The sequence below is a fragment of the Rhodamnia argentea genome, chromosome 11 (genome assembly GCF_020921035.1).
Source record: "Rhodamnia argentea isolate NSW1041297 chromosome 11, ASM2092103v1, whole genome shotgun sequence".
In the NCBI taxonomy this organism is placed as follows: domain Eukaryota; kingdom Viridiplantae; phylum Streptophyta; class Magnoliopsida; order Myrtales; family Myrtaceae; genus Rhodamnia; species Rhodamnia argentea.
In genome coordinates, this window is record NC_063160.1 from 4,977,938 (window position 1) to 4,997,398 (window position 19,461).

Here is a 19,461-nt window from a genome sequence, read left to right on the forward strand (position 1 = left end):
CCTTTGATTTTTTTTTCATGCCTTTTCGCTGGTTTCAAGCGATGGCCGATCACTGGCGAGAGTTAGATGTGGCCGTTAAGCCGAGATAGCCTCGCTTTGCCCACGCAAGTCACCCTGCTTATAGCTGTCGAGGCGAGGCCACCCTCTACAACCACAAGGAACGACCGTGCCTTCTACAAAGTACCAAAAAGCAGAGATCGACGAGCTCCAATCAGTCGACGACGCCATCACTACTCCTTTCCAGCTCCGTCGAAGCTTGCCACTACCGTCTGCTATCGAAATACACTCTTCCTCACTCGCCAGAGGACGAAACCAACACGTGCATTTTCCTCTTTGGATTTTCCCCCTCGAATGATCTCTCAAGCGCCTTCTTCTCCTTCATCATGTGTTCATCAACTTCTTTACATCTCTGAAGCTTCGTCATAAATCGACTCACAGGGACGCACTTATTTTAAAATTAATTCTCTCGATTTTCTTTTCCTCTAGGAACATAACAAAGGAAAGATGAAGAGACTGAGGAAAAAACAGAATAGAAAAAGAAGAAAGGGAGAGAAAGAACTCGGGTGTTTACTGACGCACTGACCCTCATCTGTGTGGCCAGCCGCTCGGCCCGCCGCCTTCTGAGGACCTCCGGTCGATACCTTCCTTCCCGAGACTCATTTCCGTATCTCGACATTTCCAGTGAGTTTATCTTTCGATCCTCGTCCCTCGTGACTATCGAGGGCAATCTTGTCTCGACAGCCATAGGCTAGGTGACTTGCCTATGCTGGGCGAGGTCGGCCTCATCTAGACCACCACGCCCGGCTCTCGCCGGTGGCCGGCCATCACTTAAGACTAGCCACTAGCGAAAAGGTATGGAAAAAAAAAAGAAAAGCAAAGGAAGAAAGAAAGAAAAAAAAAAAAGCAAGAGAAACAAAAAAGAATAATGGAAAATTAATCAAAAAGCAAATGACCAAAATGCCTTTCGTCAAACGCTTTTTTTAAATAAAGTATGCCCTTATTTGGAAAATTTTTCAAATTTAATGATCATTTGTGTCAATTGCTCTAATACATATAGCATAAGTGGTACCGATTTAGGTTTTTAGTATATTTTTCTATCCAGCAAAATGGTAAATTTTCATTGCCTTACAAGGATGTTGTCTAATTTAAGTATTTCTACTACAAATTCAATCAAATTCAACTAACTTGTCCCCGTCAAGGCATTCGACATTGCTTGCGTGAACACCCACTATGTATAGAGAATGGAGAGATAAAAATAAAAATAATAAATCGAGAAAATTAACGTCATCATCGTGATCACCCCCACGATAGGTATTCATGTGTTTAAAATTTAAGTCATGTAGCGAAAGCTGAATTTGATCGGATTTTGTATCGTGGGACTTGGAATATATAATTTTGCGCAAGTAAAAAGATTTGATTAGAAAAATTAAAAGTATATAACCTCGATTAGATAAGTAAATAAAACATTTTAAAAACAAAAAATAAAAAAACAAGGAAAAGAGCCTGTGTCTGATGACGGCGAGGTCGTTATTGTACTGCACAACGGAAACGTACGTCGTCGGGCGGCCTCCTGTCTCAATCACGGCGGAGTTGTTCATCCATTTTTCTTGCACGCATCGTCAATCATCACGAAGAAGACCGCGGGGTTTTCCCGATTTCTCGATCTTAATCGCGCGGTAAGCAATCTTTCCGCGGGTAGGCTGCTCACCTACTTCAACTGGCTCGAACTAGAAAGCGATTCTTGATGTCGTTCGTCCCTGCTTTGTGTTGCGAACGATCGGTGTTCCCATTTGAACTAATTTGAAGCTTGACATTTTGGAAGAGAACGACTCTTGAGCTTCTTGAATTTTTCCAGCGTTTTCTCGAGGATTGATCTGCTGGTGAAGTGCGTTGATTTCCGATTTGGTAATTTGGAGTTGGACTCGCGGATTTTTCCGTGGTCAACTGCTCTGCATTTTCTTGTATTCTGTTGAATTTTCTTTACGCGTTCCATCGTTTATTGGGCGGAGGGTTGCTTCCTTCTTTCGCTCCAATTTTTGACCGGTCAAACGAGGAAATTTCACTTTAATTTGGACGTTTTTGTCTATTTTGGAGCGGATCATCCATTAAAGGAAACTGATTTGCCGTGCTGAAGTGGGATAGCAAGCGTGTAGATTGATATAATTCATTAGTTTCTGAAATTTTTTTTTTCCCTTACCGCTGATTGTCTTGTCTGGAGGTAAAATTTCGATAATATATCATGTTTTGGTTATCAACTTCAGACAATACGATCAAAGCTTGCTGAGCGATTCGCTTTCAGGTGAGAATGGATATGCAGATCGAATTGGAGCGTGAATCGGAGTGGGCTGAAGCACAAAAGATTGAAATAAGTGTGGACCTGGTGGCCGCGGCCAAACAGCAGCTCAACTTCCTCGCGGCCGTCGATCGGAACCGTGTCCTCTATGACGGTCCTGCTCTTCAAAGAGCCATATATAGGTAAAAGTTTGGTGCAGCGAGATTTACAACCCTTCCATTTTTGTTAAATCTCTTTGTTGCTTACAATCCGTGTATAACTTTTGCCTTTGTGTTTGCTCCAATCACTATAATCTTTTGTTTTGTTGATAAGAAAATTTCAATTGACTTGATTCTGAACTTTTCTAGTGTTGTCTTATTTGGTTAGTGCTGGTGGCATGTTACGTGCCATTCGATAGGTAGACAATAGAACCGTTTCTTCAGAAGGGAGGTACATACTGATTTCTCTTTGTCAAACCTTCAATTCAAAGGGTAAAGTCATTTGAATTTCCTTGTAAATTGTGATTGCCTCGGGTGATATGCATCAACGTGTGAGTGAATGTAAGAGTGAGATAGGGAGGGGGGAGAGAATTACAATGAACCTTTGACCACCTGCATCCTCTGCAAAGCCTCGATGTTAGTGAAAGATGTTCTTCTCAAGTATGTGTGAAACCAAGGGAGTTTGTTCTGTGTGTGTGTGTATGTCTGACTATCTGAGCTATTGTAAGATCTCACCAAGTGGTTATTACTTTGTCATACTCTAGATTCTTGGACCGTCATGAAGAGCGTAGGGGAGGACTTGCACTAAACATATGCTCACTGAGACTTGTATGAATGAAGAGAAACTTTAGCAGCCTAATATTCTTTGCCAAAATTAATATAGGCTTTCCTTGTCGTCGATTCATTCTGCAATTTTCCTCTATTTTGGGGATTTGATGCACATTTGGAGTTTTGAGAACGGTGTCTCGTGGTTTTTGGACGATAATAGAACTGAATATTATCTCACTGTTTTCTGTACGACCAAGTTCTGAAACGTAACATGTGAACTACAGATACAATGCATTTTGGCTTCCTTTGCTTGCCAAACACTCGGAGTCCCATCTTGTCGAAGGCCCGCTGGTTGTTCCTCTTGATTGTGAATGGATATGGCATTGTCACAGGCTCAATCCGGTAGGATCTTGGTCTTCTTGTCCATATAGATCGTGTAATTCATCAAATTTTCAGTGGACCTTCCTTGTTTTCTTATGGGATTTGTTTTTTTTTTTCTCAGATCCAATACAAATCTGACTGCGAGGATCTGTATGGTAGGATCCTTGACAACTCTAATGTTGTATCTTCTACTCAAGGCGCCTGCTCAAGGCAGACTGAAGAAATTTGGAGAAAATTATATCCGGAAGAGCACTACGAATTAGACTTTGCTGCAGCTTTTGAAGAAGATATTTCTGAGAAGATGCTAGGGCTTGAAAAAAGCACTGCATATGATCTGGTGTCAGCAGTTAAAAGACAGAGTCCTTTTTTCTACCAGGTAATTCAATGATCAGAAGACACTCTTCAACTCAACATCTTCACATCATGTATATATGTCAGTATTGGTAGGTACGGTGATGGTTCCCAGATGCTTTTCCACATGTTTGTTAATAATTTTTCCATTGATGATTCCGTAACTACAGTGGGTGCTGTATCATATCAGCCGAAAACTTGATTCGTAAGGTTTCCTAGTAGTCATTACCACTAGTATTTGCCTGATCCAGCAGTGTTCTTATCTTTTTTAATTGAATAAGGAACTGATTGGAAAGGTTACTTGCATTAAGGCAAGTTTGGAATTTGAAGATTTTATTGTGCTGATTTGAAAGGTTATCTTCCTTGGTACTTGTTCGCAGGTTTCTATGCCCCATATGAGCCATGCTCTCTTCCTTGTAGAAGCCTTGGCCAGATATAAAGGGTTTCTTCATCTTATACGAAGAAACAAGGAGAAATCCATGAGACGCTTCTGTGTTCCCACTTATGACATCGACCTCATGTGGCACTCTCACCAGTTGCATCCCGTTTCTTATTGTGAAGACCTCATTAGAGTACATGGCAAAGTATTGGAGCATGATGACATGGACTCAGACAGATCTGAAGGGCAGAAGTTGGATGTTGGATTTTCTGGAACTACAAATCAGTGGGAAGAGACATTTGGTAAAAGGTATTGGAGGGCTGGGGCCATGTACAGAGGAGCCACCCCAAGTCCAGTCACTCATGTACCTTTCTCACCCAAGAGTAAAAAGATCAAGGACTTGTTATCATCAGATGGATACCAGAACATAGTTCACGTTCCGGACGTGAAGTTTGTAGAGGTAGTTGCTGCTAAGCTTCATGCTGCTCTTTGTGCACATTTTCCCTCTTTTTGGTCTCATTGATGTGTTAATGTGCCTCTTTCCATGACATGATTGCTGTTCAAATTTCTTAGCACTTTAGCAGCATGAATATGCAGGATAATGCAGGTCTAGTTCAACATTTTTCCTTGTGATCTGAACGTAATCTGCCTAAAAGGGACTCGAATAGTGAAAATTTAGTGTTCATAGCTCCAAGACATCTTAGATAGAGTAACTTCAAATCTCCCCTTCTTCTTGGATTTTCCAAGTAAATAGATAAGAGTTTTTTCTTTGCTCTGGCTCTAGCAATTATTATTATTATTTTTTTTTTTGGTCGAACTCTAGTAATTAGTTTGGCTGGTCAGAATTGGGGCTGTAAAATTATGAAAGAATTCAATTCATGCATGTAAGAATCTTCTGTTACTTCTGGGAAATTTAGATATTAGTGGATGTAAAATATAGTTCTTATGTATCTTCTCACTGTCTTAGTCTTTGCTTTTATTTTAATCTGCAGGTACTCTTGGAGTTCGTTGGAGTTAGAGGCTTGCCAGAGGGCCACAAGGGGAGGCTTTCTGTCTTATTTAGTAAATCACAGCCAGACTTGTTTTTCAATGCTAAGCAAAGACTAAGTATTTGGTCAGAATCTGGAGAGAAAATGGTCGCTTCATTCAATTGTGAACCCAAAGGAGAGCTGCTCTTCGAACTTGTATCATATTGTCCTTCCACCTTACCCATTAAAAGAACACCTAGAGTTTTGGGCTCTGTCTCACTCTCTCTACAGGAGTATTTGGTTCCAGTTTCAAAACTTTCTGATGAAAAATGGTTGGAGTTGGTGCCTTCCTCTGGCTATGCAAGCTCAGAATCAATGTGCTTGCGTGTTGGCTTTTCTTTTACAGTTCCAAACCCTGCATTGTATGTGCTTCACATGGTTCGTTCTCGGCCATTCATTAAAAGTTCTTGCCTTTTCCCCCTACCTGGAAGGGTTCAACATGCCAAAAGCTGGACAAGTGTAATGAATGATGATGGTACTGAGGTTATTACTCTCCAAATGAGGTAAAGTTGTTTACATCTGTATGCTATAAATATGGCTTCTTAAAACTAACTCACTCATGGTCTTGCTATACAACTCATTGGAAGTAAATAATTTGTGGACAAAATAGTCATTAACTTAGGGGTGCTAGTGTCATGTTTTCTCATTATGTTCTAGACATTTATGCTATTTTACTTGGCCTCACAAGGAAGTCAGAATTTGGCAATCCTTAGAGCATCTAATTTTACAAGTAGAACTTACTGGTTTTATATTTGCTGTGTACAAAAATCTACTTATCTTGATCTGATGTCTTTTATGGTTCTATTGTCCAAGTTAAAAGTCAAAGTCGGTCTGTTTTCTCCCCTCTATTTTGTGGTCCTATTTAGAAAAACATTTACAATTGTTTTAGTTTCAAATGATGCCATGCCTTTTCCTGTTAAAGGGACAAACAATGTACTGCACAACACCGTGGGAAACTACAATTTTGCCCCCATTTACCTCTCTTGCCCAAGTTTGAATCAATGCACCCTGGAATCAACCAAATTGCTTCTATTCATCTCAATTCCATCACAGCCAAGATAGCTCGATATGCTCTTATGGTTGATAGGGTGAAATGCATGTGAAGGTACTAGACTTATATCTTTTCTGTGATTTTTTAGCAGATTAGGGTGAATAGAAGCGATTTTGGTCAATCAATGGGAAAAATTGGCTTAAATTTGTGCAGGAAATAAACTTGGCTTCTTCCCTTTTTTATCATTCACTTGTGTTGAAATTTGTTGTACTTCCATTTATTTCTATTTACTGCTACTTGTATTTGGAATAAACTGAAGTCGTGTAATTATTCAAAGGGGCCATAGTGTGAAAATAATTTGTCATTCTACACTGCATTCCCCCTGGCCACCCACTCCTTCATCGCTGTTGGGAGTGTCAAGGTATTGGACGTTAAATTTCTAACATAACAAATTATGCTGATTTAGGCATCTCTTGAATCTCCACAGGCATATAGCCCTGAAGTTTAATTTATCTGATAAATCCTAAAATTGATTGAATGTCAGGAGCTCGAAGAAAGAAAAGATGAAAGACAACTTCACCCCTAGGAAGGAGGTGATTGGGATTACAGCAAGTGGTGAAACCCGTACTCTGGCTGAGTTCATGGAGAATGGATGGTCCTTGCTAGGTTCTCGTTGGTCCCTTCAGTTTCAGAAATCTTCCCGTGAAAATAGCCATCTCTGCATGCTGATAGGTGATAGAGTGGTATGCCTCCCTCTCTCAAACATTCAACAAACTGTTTGGCTCTTCTTTAGTATTTCTTCGAAAGAAATGAATCTGTGTATCCTACAGTTGGCAAAATCACGTCAGATTGTGATTTTTAAAACTTGCATGCGCATCTCTGTTCTTCAAACATGAATGTGGGTGTGATGAGGGGAGCAAATGCATATCATGACATCTGACTTATCTATATCTCAAGATGGGGCGCACATGGACTCCATTTCTCTATAAAACATGAACTCTGGAACTTAGTTATTCGAAAAATGCTTATATTTTGACTTTTAGAAAGCAAAATATTCACAAGGGTTTCAGTACGTCTCTTCAAATTTTCTGATAAATTTCCTTCAGTACTTTTCTCTAGTGGTGATTTAGATCAAAGTGGTTCTGCAGTAAGACACTTAATTGCAATTACTTGAGTTTGGGATGAAATGTCCATGCCCAGAAGCCAATTCCAGATAGACACAGGTACATTACCTAAACAGAGAGTTACCCTAACATAGATGAGTTAGACCATATGCCTGTCACCACTCAACTAAGCTTGAATAAGCATGTATGCCATTGTTGAGACACGAAATTGGCAACAGACAGCCCAATTTTGTTTACCGCATGTGCTCAGTAGTAGCACCAACCCTGCACAGCAATCATGTCGGTGCTATTAATGTTCTTCTCAACTGTAAATGATCTCCAAGTCTGTTCCAATCCAAAATCTGTTCTGTGAAATAGGTCTTGCCAGTTAACAGGAAAAAATGGGGAAGGTAGCCTCTGAGAATACAAACAGTACGTGATTACCAGTCCAATATATTCAGAGTTCTGCAGCTAGGAAAACCATGACCTGAATTTCCTCTGGAGATGAAATGGGACCTTAGGAAACTTTGAATTAGTTAGCTTTTCTGTCATCTGAAGCTTTATTAAACATGAGCAATTTGAACTTCTATATAACAACAGGTTTTGAGAGTTTAAAGAGTTTTATTGCAGTGCTTGTTAGGAATCCTGGTTCAAAAGATGGTTAAGTTGAAACCATAATGGAAGATGTTATTTTAATTTTTCTCAACTAAAGACTACCCAGGAGAATTGCAGGATTGAAGAGTAAGGACCACTTTGCAAACTAATATAAGTCAATGGGTTGTAATTTTCTCATTAGCTAGTCTTTTTCCGTGGCAGGTGAACATTTTTCCTGGCAGAAAACTTTGCTATGAACCAAAACATCATGAGACGCAAAAGAAGGAAAGAGATTTTGTGACTGCAGTTGAATTCTCTGCTGACAGCCCATATGGAGAAGCAGTAGCACTGATCAACTTGAAATCGGGAATGGTAAAGGTATAATGCATTCCCCAAAACTGCTTTATTCCAGCATAGCGCTGTTATCCCTGTTGACACTTTCTATTTGTTGAATAGATTAAGGAAGAACCACTTTTGTTAACTATGGTGGTTCTAGCTTTTGTGCTTTCTGATATAATGGAAAATAAAGGATTTGAGGGGGTAGCTGCTATGGAGGACAATGTGGAAGCAGACAATTCGATTAAGAAAGAAAGCAGGTTCCCGGCTGTAGACAAAGAGAGTGTCACGGCCTTACCAGTTGAAAGTCAAATCGAGCTGAATGGTGATGCAGTCAAAGGGATCGAAGAAGTTCCATCAAATTCTCTTTCAACTGCCAGTGGCTGTGGTAGTGGGTGCGGAAGCGGATGTGGAAATATGGTGAAGAGTGATGGTTGTGGCAGTGGCGGCGGGAGAGGGTTCGGCAACATGGTAAAGAGCAGTGGATGCGGTGGCTGTGGTGCTGGCTGTGGCAGTGGCTGTGGTGGAGGCTGTGGCGGAGGCTGTGGAAGCATGGTAAAGAGCACTGGTTGTGGTGGTTGTGGTGGTGGCTGCGGGGATGGGTGTGGAAACATGGTGAAGAGCAGTGGTTGTGGTGGGTGCGGCGGTGGATGTGGTGGTTGCGGTGGTGGTGCAATGGTTGCAGGGTCCAGGCGGTAGACCTAGTCAAGAGCTGCTCCGAGGTGCGTGCTGTGTTGATTTTGCATTCCGGTTCTTTTTCTGCAACTATTGTCCATGCAAGGGTAATGCTTACTAGTCCTTCCTGTTTTCAGGCACATCCAGAGTGAAGTATTCCTACAAGCAGATGAGGTCATTCTGGGTCAACATTTCTGAATTACGTCAACGGAAGTTACCATTATCATGAATAAGCCAATCAAAGGTGTGAAGTTTCTTTACAGAAGCAGAATCAAGGCGTCAATTGATCCCTGCTCTGGCTGTCGAGAAATTCCATAATGTTCTTCAGTTTGCAAGATATATTGTATATATACACTGTTTATGTTGTGGACTGTATCCATGAGAGGTGTTTATTGTTCCTTAAGTGAATCAAGCTTTGTTAGCTTTTGTGCCAAGTACGATACAAATGGAAACTGTTGATGGATGCATGATTTGGGAAATGGATGACAGGCTCTCCTACTAAAGGTAGAGTTGCGGGCAGCTGATTTTTGTCCTGATGTTTTCTTATATATCTGTTCACCCCTGGTAGTTTAAGGAAACTGTACTTTTAGTCCCTGTATCTTTACAAGAAAACTCATTTTGGTCCTTGTGTTAGGAAGTTTTGCAAAAACGTAAAAACGTTTTTCTGCTTTTAAAAGAAAAAAGATGTTCACATTAAAATACCATTTCGACGGATACAAATGGAATCAATTATTTCAAAAACAAATATCAAAATTTTCTACTATCTTGTAAGTAGAAAAAAAATTGTTTTTCATAATCAGAAAATTGATTCCGACTATCTCTATTTTGCATATTAATAGAGCGAAAACTCTGCTATATAAGAATTAGGGAAAAAATTTCACTTGATCCCACTAAATTATTACTCTCTTACACAGTAACCCTGAACTGTAGATCCTTTCACTTTACCTGCACGAACTCTCACATTCTTACCCATTAAACTCCCCAAGCTTTAGAGTCTTTCGGTTTACTTTCACGAATTTTCATTCTCTGGCATCTTAAACCCTAAAGTTTATATCATTATACTTTCTTCCCCCACACTTACAAATTATTCCATCGGTGTCCACTGTCAAGTTTATCCGTGAAATGTGTAGTGCACTTCCTTTTCTCGGCCTGCGATAAACTAGACCTACATTTAAAGGAGCGGGCGCTCTTGCCTACTCTCATTTGTCTAAAACTTGAAGTTAGTTCAACATTTTTAAGTTATGATAAATGATTTTGTTCCAAAAAGTAACTTTTGGCCCGTTAAATTTCTCAAAAAAGAAGAAGATACAATTAAGTGAAATGGTAAATATTTCATTTCCAACTACCCCGACAGATTGACGAAGTTTTAAAAAGAATGTTACGGTCATGGACAACGTAATTGCTACATTCAAACAATACAGGCATAACATCAATTGCTATTGTATTTTTCAGCATAAGAACACTTTTTTTTTTGGTCGGAACATAAGAATACTTTATTTATTACTAAAATTATCATTGATTGAACTTCTTCTGTTCCCCTCCCCCTACACCCCCCCTCCCCGGGACAGATTGACATCTTCGTCCATACGAAAGAACTTAATTTGTTGCAGCTAGTTTCAGCTTGAGGATCATACATTGCACATATTAACAAAAATTAATTGACAATGTGCCAACAATCGAACTTATGTGCACATTCTAGAATTGAGATTTATAGTTTTTGGTTTAATGTGTAAAGGGGGAGAGCTCTAGATTGTAAAGTGTGAAGATTTGTTGGGGTTTAACATGTAAGAGAATGATAGTCAAGGGGGGTAAAGTGAAATTTCCCCTTAGAACTATCTTCCTCTTTGCCAGCAAAAGTAATGAGAGCTTTTTTAGGCTGTAATTTTTCTTTTGAGAGTGGACTTCACAAAACAAGAAGTCCACCTTCAATGATCATTTTGCAAGACCGGGTTATTAAACACGTGAAGAGACTTGAGAAGCAACATGTTGAGGAAAGATCAAGCATTTCCATAGCCACAGGGAAAATTCTCAGCGTAATGTTTGAATGCTTCAGGCTTGAAAAAGATTGTTGAGATTGGCAATCAAAAGTAATGGACCTCCGAACTCCAAGTTCACTATGCAGCAGAAACATTTGATGGTGCATGTAACAGAAGAAGCTCAATAATCTACTTGACCCATTGAAATGGAAAACAAGAATATACATCCCCAGATACAAGACAGTGCAGTTATGCAGCACCTATTTTCGATTTTAGGGAGAAAAGCAGCAGCAATTCAATTTTCAAAAGAAGCTCAGATTCGCTTTTCATGGCAAAAGCTTCTATATTATAGCAGTGGCAATTAGACTGAATTGACATTTTGCTGCCGCTCTTAAGGCATGATTACTGACAGATTTGGAACAAGTCAGTCTTCATCAGATTCTGCATTTGATGAAAGGAAAATGAGTCAGAGAGAGTGGATAATTCCCGCTCTAAGAAAGCAATATCCCTCCATCTGCAGCTAGTACATTTGACCCCTCTGATTAAACTCATTCTATGTCTTAACATCTTAATGAAAAACAGTTCTAAAACGGATTCAATCATACCGTTTATCACTTCCATGTTCTCTTCTTTGTAGAGACCGAGAGGAGAACCACGAACAGATAGAAGCATCTCCCCAGGCTTAGGCAACCTTAAGGTTTTAGGTGTCATCCCTATGGAGAGCCTTTGGCTACTCAGCTGCAGAGGGCAAGCAACGAGGTGAAAGAGAATTATATACCATATGAAGCAGAAGAATTCCAACTACAAAGTAGCGGAGGGCACTAATTAATCAATGACTGTATTAGTGATGAACGAAGCACTCATGTAATTCTTTATATTTGATTACTTTAAATGTCACTGTTTAACTGAATAATTCGGCGAAAAAACCATTTAGAAAAGCACATGTAAAGGTACACCTTCTTACAAGTGTTGGCCGAACATAGAAACTTGGTGCATCTTTTACTGACCCGTTTTACATGGGCAATTATGTCACCCCAGTCATATAAAATGCCTAGCAAAGCTCTGATACATAATTCACATCCTGCAGCAACCTCATAAGTCCCAATAAGTTCCACAGTTTGTATCACACCTCCTAAGAAACATCGTTTATATGCTTTACTTCAAAAAATGATGCAGAGTGCCCATCTGATTTTTACATCAAAACTTTTTTAGCAGAAAACTTTACGTTCAAATGAAAATAAATTTGAGGTTACAACTTGAACTGGAAAAGGCTCACTGGCATCGGATACAAATGATAGCATCTAAATAGCAGCAAATTGACATAGATTATACATGAAACTTAAAACACATGATATCTTCTATCATAATTGGTTGACGATATGAATTTTTAATGTGACAAGATAAGGTGGGTTGTTCATAATGTTTGTGGGTCAGAACATAACACTTGAAGGTTAGGCTGGCAGTCATTTGTGTTCTAAATAATTTACGACTTATACTTTTAACTCCTTCCAATTTGGTTCAATGCAAGCTTATTTGGCAATCACAACAACTTCATCTTGAATGAAGAAAGATTTTGGATCATGTTTTCTCAACCATCTTCATGGTGAAACAATAGATATGTCTAAGTTATCGAGACGATGACCTCAGAGCCTTAAACTTGTTATTCGTCAAAATCATTCAAATAGCCAAAATTGGAGAAGAGAGAAGTGTGTGGTAGGTGGGGGGAAGGGGTGCCGTGGTTTGTGGGTGCCAAAGAGTTATACAGAAACTAACCGTAGGGGTTCTAAGAGTATCCGGCAGCCCAAGCATCTGAGAGTCTGGTGGCTCATCCAAAACCTATAATAATTTTTTAAAATAACATGAAACTCATGAGTGAAGTTAGCAGCAAAGTCAGGTTAGGTACAAGATTCTATAAACGCCCTACCGTCATTCAATGAACTGATATTTGTAAAAGGGTAGAATTCACAATTTTCATCTCTAGCGAGATGAGATTACTATACCAGGAACAGTCTCTAACTAAAACAAGAACAATGAAGGAACAATTATTGCAGACAGGTTTGAGTATCTATTGGTTGTCTATCAAAAAAGGAGAAGACAGCAGCTGTAAGAAGCAAAAGATTCTTAAGCGTGCCTCAAACCCGACCATCTAATAGGGCTAAAAGCTAGAGGATCAAAACTTTGAAAGAACATACAAAGTCCCTCACTTGCAAATTTTCAGAATTAAGAAGGCCTGCTTTCCCTGCAACAATCAAGTAGATCCACTGAGTATAGGAGTCGGATTTTGAATATCTTCCCCATGTTATGTATGCGTCAAGAACAAAATGTACCACCTTTGCCAGAAAACTCAAAGCCACCAAAGTATGGAAGTGCATCAGAGTCTCCAGGATGAGTTATGGACATTCCGTGGAGAAGTGAAGCACGTAAAGTTTTTCCATGAGTGTTGTGCAGACATAAATTTCCATCTTTATTCCCCCAGTGGACTTCGAACTGCCCATCTTCTCTGTCCAGATCAAATGACAGATGTGGAAGATTTTCAGTGAAAAACTGTAGCACGGGACTTCCCATCCGTTCCTCAGTCATACAAGAGCGCAGTAGACGTAACTCAGTCAGCAAATGCTCAATCTGTACATCACGAATAGCTCTGATAGCTGCAACTCTTTTTTCCACTGCGGGCATTCATGAGATAGGTGGGAAAAAAATAAGGAAAGACCCAAGAATATAATTACATAACCTTAAAATATTTGAAGACAACCCATCTCAACTTCTCGTGGAAAAACCATTTAGACAAGGAAAAACCGCCAGGATACGTGCTTAAACAGTTTAGGCAAAGCGAAACTGATATAAGCTACTACCTACTCCAGTTCCAAGTTACCCCTAAATATTAGCGAAAAACTCGGTTGTCTTTTACCTCTGTATACAATTGATCAATGAACTTTGGACTAAGAATCCTTAAGCCAACACTTAACATATACTATTGGCAACTTATCTGACCAAGTCGTCAAAAGCTCAAGAACCTATAACATCATAGAAGGATGATGACCATTCAAATTGAAGGCCTAGAAAAACTGCATGTGGATTAACTGCATACAACAGCGAAAATGATCATAATAGATAAAGGCGATGCAGCCGAAGATATGAACCATGCACCTTCTGGGTCCTTCAAAGCATCGTCTCGGGCTTCATCTAATGGCCTTCCCTCATCATCTCCACCAGGTGGCGAAGCAGGTTGTCTAACAATTCTCTTGGCTCTTTTTCTTGGCATTTAGAGATTTTAGTTTGAGTCACGCACACGTGTACTGGAGAACTGGACTAGCCGCTAGCAAAACGGACTTGTGTGTAGCCGTTCAATATAGCACTCTATAGGAACATCACCACTGAATGGTGCCAGAGCCTGAAGAAACATAGCCATTTACAATGTGAGTTGACATTAACAAAAATCGCTCTCAAAATCGTCTCATATGGTCACTTTTATCACACTTAAGAGCCAATAAACAAGTAATGATCGGCGAAGCTGTCTGATTCATGGTGGGATGACCGGCAACAACCATAGGGACGGTATCTATCGTAAAAGCCAGAATCTTTTTTATCCTTGAGAGATTTTGTCGAATTGAACCCCCAACTTCCCACGATTTCTATCCAAAATCACGACAGCCTCTCTCTCTCTCACTCTCTGCTCGTTAACTCCAAATGACATTTTTCTTTCGACCCAATTTTTTTTTTTTTTTTGTCTCTCTATCATTCAGGAAAGACAAGAAAATTTCAGGATAGCAAACATTCTCTAAAATCAGCTTCGAAAGGGAATCTCTCCGATTTCACGGTCCATTCCGAGAGAAACTTTAAGCCACGGAACTATTTGGAGAAGTGAACTCACGCGTGGAGACGTTCGCCGGTCACGAGTCGGAGGATGTGGCTCAGGCCAAGCTTCGCAACCGCAGCCCCCATCCCGTCATCAGGCGGTGCAGACGCTCTGCCTGTGACACAGTTTTCCTCCGGAGATAGGAGGAGGAGAAGCAGGGCGCTTGCAAATTCCAGGCGTTGCCAAATTCTCCGATTTGCTCGGGAAATGGGGAAGAGTGAGTTTGAGCAAGTAGGAAATCGTGCAGTTTTTGTTCAAGGGTAAAATCGTCATTTCGCGTAAATAATTTTGAATTTTCTTGTTATATTCACTTTCCCTCCTTTTCTTTTCCTTCTGTATACAAAAAGAAACAAAACCAAAAGGGGGAAAAGAAGCAGAGAGAGAGAGAGAGATGTGGGACAATTTAGGTCAAGAAAATTTTAAAATAAGAGCTTAGAATGGGGACATTTTCTTAAGAAAGGGATTAGAGCCGATCTTGTCTTGAAATGATCAATTTAATATTATTAAGTGCCGGATAACCTTATCGACCGGCCAAATTTTCACCAGCTTATTCTAGTGGCAAAATCGGGGCAAATTTTGTTTGAAAATTTCTGTTTTGACCCAAGTTGGAAAAAATAAGGTTTGCTCCTTGTAGTGACTATTAAAGAGTGCTGAGGAGAATCGCTGCCACCCATTTCTTTTATCTAAATCAAATAAAGGCTTCCGAGGATCAGAGACTCGTAATTCCATGTGCAAAATAAGTTAATGTGGCCTTTAAATTTCTTGATTCGTGCAATTTGGTCCTCTCTAAGTTTTTGTTTTGTGCAATGAGATTTTCTCTAACTTTCTCTCATACTGTCAAATTATGATTTTTTTTCTTTTTTTTTTCCCATTTGTTTTCTACTCATTTGATAGCAAATTAACATCGCAGGTCTTCGACCCAAAAAAAAAATCACGTGTGATTTCTATCTCATCGGTAATGCCACGTCGTTGACTAATTTAACTGTTTGGTTAGAATGGTTGATTGAGGGATTTGATTAAACAAGTCTAGAGAGTTAGTGGCTTAGATTGCATAAAAATAAAAAAATAAAAACACAACAGAGCAAAACTTAAAAGGCTGCGTTTGGTCGTCGGGATTTCGGGTCGGGATAGGATTGGATAAGATAAGATAAGAAATCTAGGGATTTGGCCATATCCTATTCACTGTTTGGTGAATCATGGATTTAAAGTCGGATATTCTCATATCCTATTCTATCCTACATTTGGTAGAAACCGTATATCAATGTAAAGGACATATATGCCCCTACGTGATGCTTGTGAAATAGTCTGATCTTATTACTATGAAAATAACGTTCTCATACACAAAAAAACTTGAAAATATACACATTTTATTAGATTTTCAAACCTCTTTGCAAAAATAAAATAAAATGAAAATAGAAACAAACGAGACAAGAAAGTTTTCATCATTCTAAAAGTTAGCTTTTATATGACGGGTAAAAGAAATCCTATCCGACCTTATCCTACCCCCTCCCCTCGGATTTTTTTATTCGGGTTATATTCCCTTTATATCCGACATTATACTATCCAGGACACCTACCAAACACGGGAAAGGATAAAACATATCCTATCCCGAGTTTTATACGGACAACCAAGCGCAACCAAAGACCGAATTGCACAAGTAGAAAAAGACCGGACAGAATAAAACCGGGGAATCAAATCGCACAAATGTTGAAACTTAAAAGGACTAAATTTGTACTTAACCCAAAGAAAAGAACTTTCCAAGTTGAATGTTGAAATGAAAGTCATTCTAAAGGCACAGGAAATCTGAATTAACAAATTTTGATGGTTTTCTTGGTTATGATCCCTGTGAAGGACATGATTGCTTGTGACCCTCGGGCAAATCGATGATCTCCCAAACAACATTATGTTTTATAGACTACATCTTGTCTTTCATCGCATCCAACCACAGATCTAATTGAGGACAAGAAATATCATCTATACAAGTCACTAGACCAACCACACAACCGATATCATAGTCATGCTCTCCCGGATAGACTATACGGTGCGGTAATATATCCGATCGTTTCTCCCGATAGATCTTTTTAGTGGAGCTACTTCAAACTCATCATGTACTTTGTTGAGCTTGAGGAACTTTATCAAGAATTGTCCCAATAACAGGATCAAGAACCCCAATAGGCTCAATCTGTGGTGTGAGAGGCTCCACAATCATCTGTATAGGAAGAGGAAATGACACAATAGTTCCCACTATACTATTATCCTCAATAGTTTGTGAGCAACAACCCTCTTCGACTACATCAAATTTCGGAAGCTCCATTGTTTGTGATTCCACAATTGTTATGCCTCCATTGAATTATAAAATCGATACCCGTTCGAATGGTATGGGAAACATACAAAGAAACACCAAGTGGTTATGGAGTCCAACTTACTTAATATTATATTACATAATTTCACTTCTTCAAGACAACATTAAACCTTAAGATGGTTCAAACAAGGTTTATGTCCAGTCCATAACTCAAAAGGAGTCGATGGAACAACTTTGATAGGAATGCAATTTAGAATGTAAAGGGCCGCATTCAAAGTTTCACCGCACGAAACACTAGGTAAGTTGGTTGTATAATTATACTTCTCGACATATACATAAGAGTGCGATTGCACCTTTCAGCCATCCTATGTTGTTCGGGACTCTCTAGTATAGTAAACTGAGTTACTATTCTAGAATCCTCTAAGTATTTGGCAAACAACCATTTAAGTTGTCCAGCATCGTCATGCCCGCTAACATACTCACCACCTCGATCAAATTTGATAACTTTTATGATTTTTCCTAGTTATTTCTCGACTTTAGCCTGAAAAATCTTTAACTTATTAAGAGACTTAGACTTTTTATTAATCAACTACAAATAACCATATCATGTATAGTCATCAATGAATCTGATGAAATAAAAAAAAAAATTACACAAGGTTGCCGTATGGGCCCACTAATATCAATATGAATGACCTCCAACGAGTCAGAACTACAAACTACATCTTTCTTCATTATTTTAGTCATTTTACCCCTATAATAGTCTATGGAAGTCCCTAGGTCACTTTTAAGAGTAGGCAAGATATCGGCCTTTATCAAACTTTCGACTCTTTTCCTAGAAACTTGACCAAGTCGTTTATGCAACAACGCATAAAATTGTTCCTTACGTAGAGGTTTTTTGGAAACAACATTTTCAGAAAGATAAGCAACGTATATATAATTGGGAATTAAATACAATCTGTTTAATTTATTGGACTTATTACAGCACCCAACCTTATATGAATTAAAAAAATATGAAATATGAAAACATCATTATTGTTTATTTCAAAAGAGTAGCTGCACATGTCCAAATATGATGCGGAAGGAAGGTACATAAAGTGTGATCCTTGACATTAAATTAAAATTAGAATCTCAAATTAAAATGACATCTCCCACGAATACACTGTTGACTTCATTGTTGTTTCTCACGATGAACTTTTTCATCCCGATATACCCACCCATCGGTGGCCGCGATGGTTTAAGCCCAGTTCCTTTCACGAGAGGTCCTGGATTCGAAACTCGTAGACGTCGGTGATTTAAGTGGGAGGTCGTGGCGGTGGGATGCTACGCTAGCTCCTCCCGAGGAATAGTCGTGCTCCACCGCTAGTTTGAGCCATAGCTCGCCAGCCGCGCAGACACGTTGGTTATAAAAAAAAAAAAAAACTTTTCATCCCGATTTGACTTTCTCCGATTTATAAATCCCTATATAATGAACGCAACATGGTTAGTTGCACCGCTAACTAGCCACCAAGAATTTGACGGGGCTTTTGATAGATTGGATTCTTTATGAAGCATTTCACAAATCAATATATATATATATATATATATATATATATATATTGCAATATCTCATAAACCATACTTAAGTGCTTCGTACTTCTCTCACAAAATGGTTTCAAACATAATGCATTTCGCAAGATATGTCTTACATCATTTTGAAACTTTTCATAAACCAAATTTAGAAATCAGTATGTATAACCTTTTGTACCTTTTCTCGTAAAAGGTTTTTCAAATCATTTATAACGCATTTCACAAACCAGTTCGAAATGTAATACATATATGTAAACTATCATGACATCTTTCATAGCACGTCTATCAAGCCATTCTCAAATAACCAAGGAGCAGTAAATGCCCGATTTATATTTTTATGCAATAAAATGCTACATCATAACTTATAACATATCTAATTCGTATTGCTTTCGAAATATGAGTTTACAAACTTAAAGAAGAGATAACACCACTCACCTAGAAATGCCCAAAACCAACAATATGCATCTTAATGAGCTGTCAATCTTGTAATCCTAACAATTAAATGAGAATCATCATCAAAACCAAGCAAAATACTACAAACACTACGGATCAACTAAACTAAACAACCCTCTCCTTACCAAAAAAAAAACTAAACTAAACTTAAACGCTAACAAAACAACTTCTACACATCAACAAATCACACATCCAAACTATTTATTCAAGCTATTTGAAAGTGAAACTCAAATGTGAAACTCTCAAATTCTCGCTCCGATCAAACCGTTGCTCCAAATTGACTCCCGCCAAACCCAACAGCTCAACAACGTCACTATTTACCATTTTCACGAAAACCCAAAGCTCAACACCTCATAAATCATACTACACTACATTAGTTTCACTAAACCTCGATTTTCAAGCCCTAATTCAAAAACTACTTTGATTGGACG

General features: G+C 38.9%; 2 protein-coding genes across 4 annotated transcripts; one reads left to right on the forward strand and one right to left on the reverse strand.

Annotated features, from left to right (window-relative positions):
- The first annotated feature begins 1,572 nt into the window (after positions 1-1,572).
- On the forward strand, positions 1,573-9,311 carry LOC115739367 (glycine-rich domain-containing protein 1). 3 transcript variants are annotated; one of them, XM_030672405.2, is made up of 9 exons: positions 1,573-1,695; positions 2,300-2,475; positions 3,324-3,441; positions 3,542-3,796; positions 4,152-4,610; positions 5,143-5,681; positions 6,714-6,912; positions 8,089-8,244; positions 8,323-9,311. In XM_030672405.2, exons 2-9 carry the CDS (start codon positions 2,306-2,308, stop codon positions 8,899-8,901), a joined length of 2,475 nt encoding a protein of 824 aa, XP_030528265.1. In that variant the 5' UTR covers positions 1,573-1,695; positions 2,300-2,305; the 3' UTR covers positions 8,902-9,311. The 3 variants fall into 3 exon arrangements, with proteins under 3 accessions (XP_030528265.1, XP_030528264.1, XP_048128109.1); XM_030672404.2 differs by having other exon boundaries at positions 1,579-1,676; XM_048272152.1 differs by lacking the exon at positions 1,573-1,695 and having other exon boundaries at positions 8,323-8,924; positions 9,015-9,311.
- Positions 9,312-10,925: 1,614 nt separating this feature from the next.
- Positions 10,926-14,836, reverse strand: LOC115739375. The gene is made up of 7 exons (XM_048272153.1): positions 14,725-14,836; positions 14,001-14,244; positions 13,184-13,519; positions 13,058-13,092; positions 12,627-12,689; positions 11,459-11,591; positions 10,926-11,294 (listed from the first exon to the last, which is right to left on the reverse strand). Exons 2-7 carry the CDS (start codon positions 14,113-14,115, stop codon positions 11,278-11,280), a joined length of 699 nt encoding a protein of 232 aa, XP_048128110.1. The 5' UTR covers positions 14,116-14,244; positions 14,725-14,836; the 3' UTR covers positions 10,926-11,277.
- Between the last annotated feature and the right edge of the window lie 4,625 nt (positions 14,837-19,461).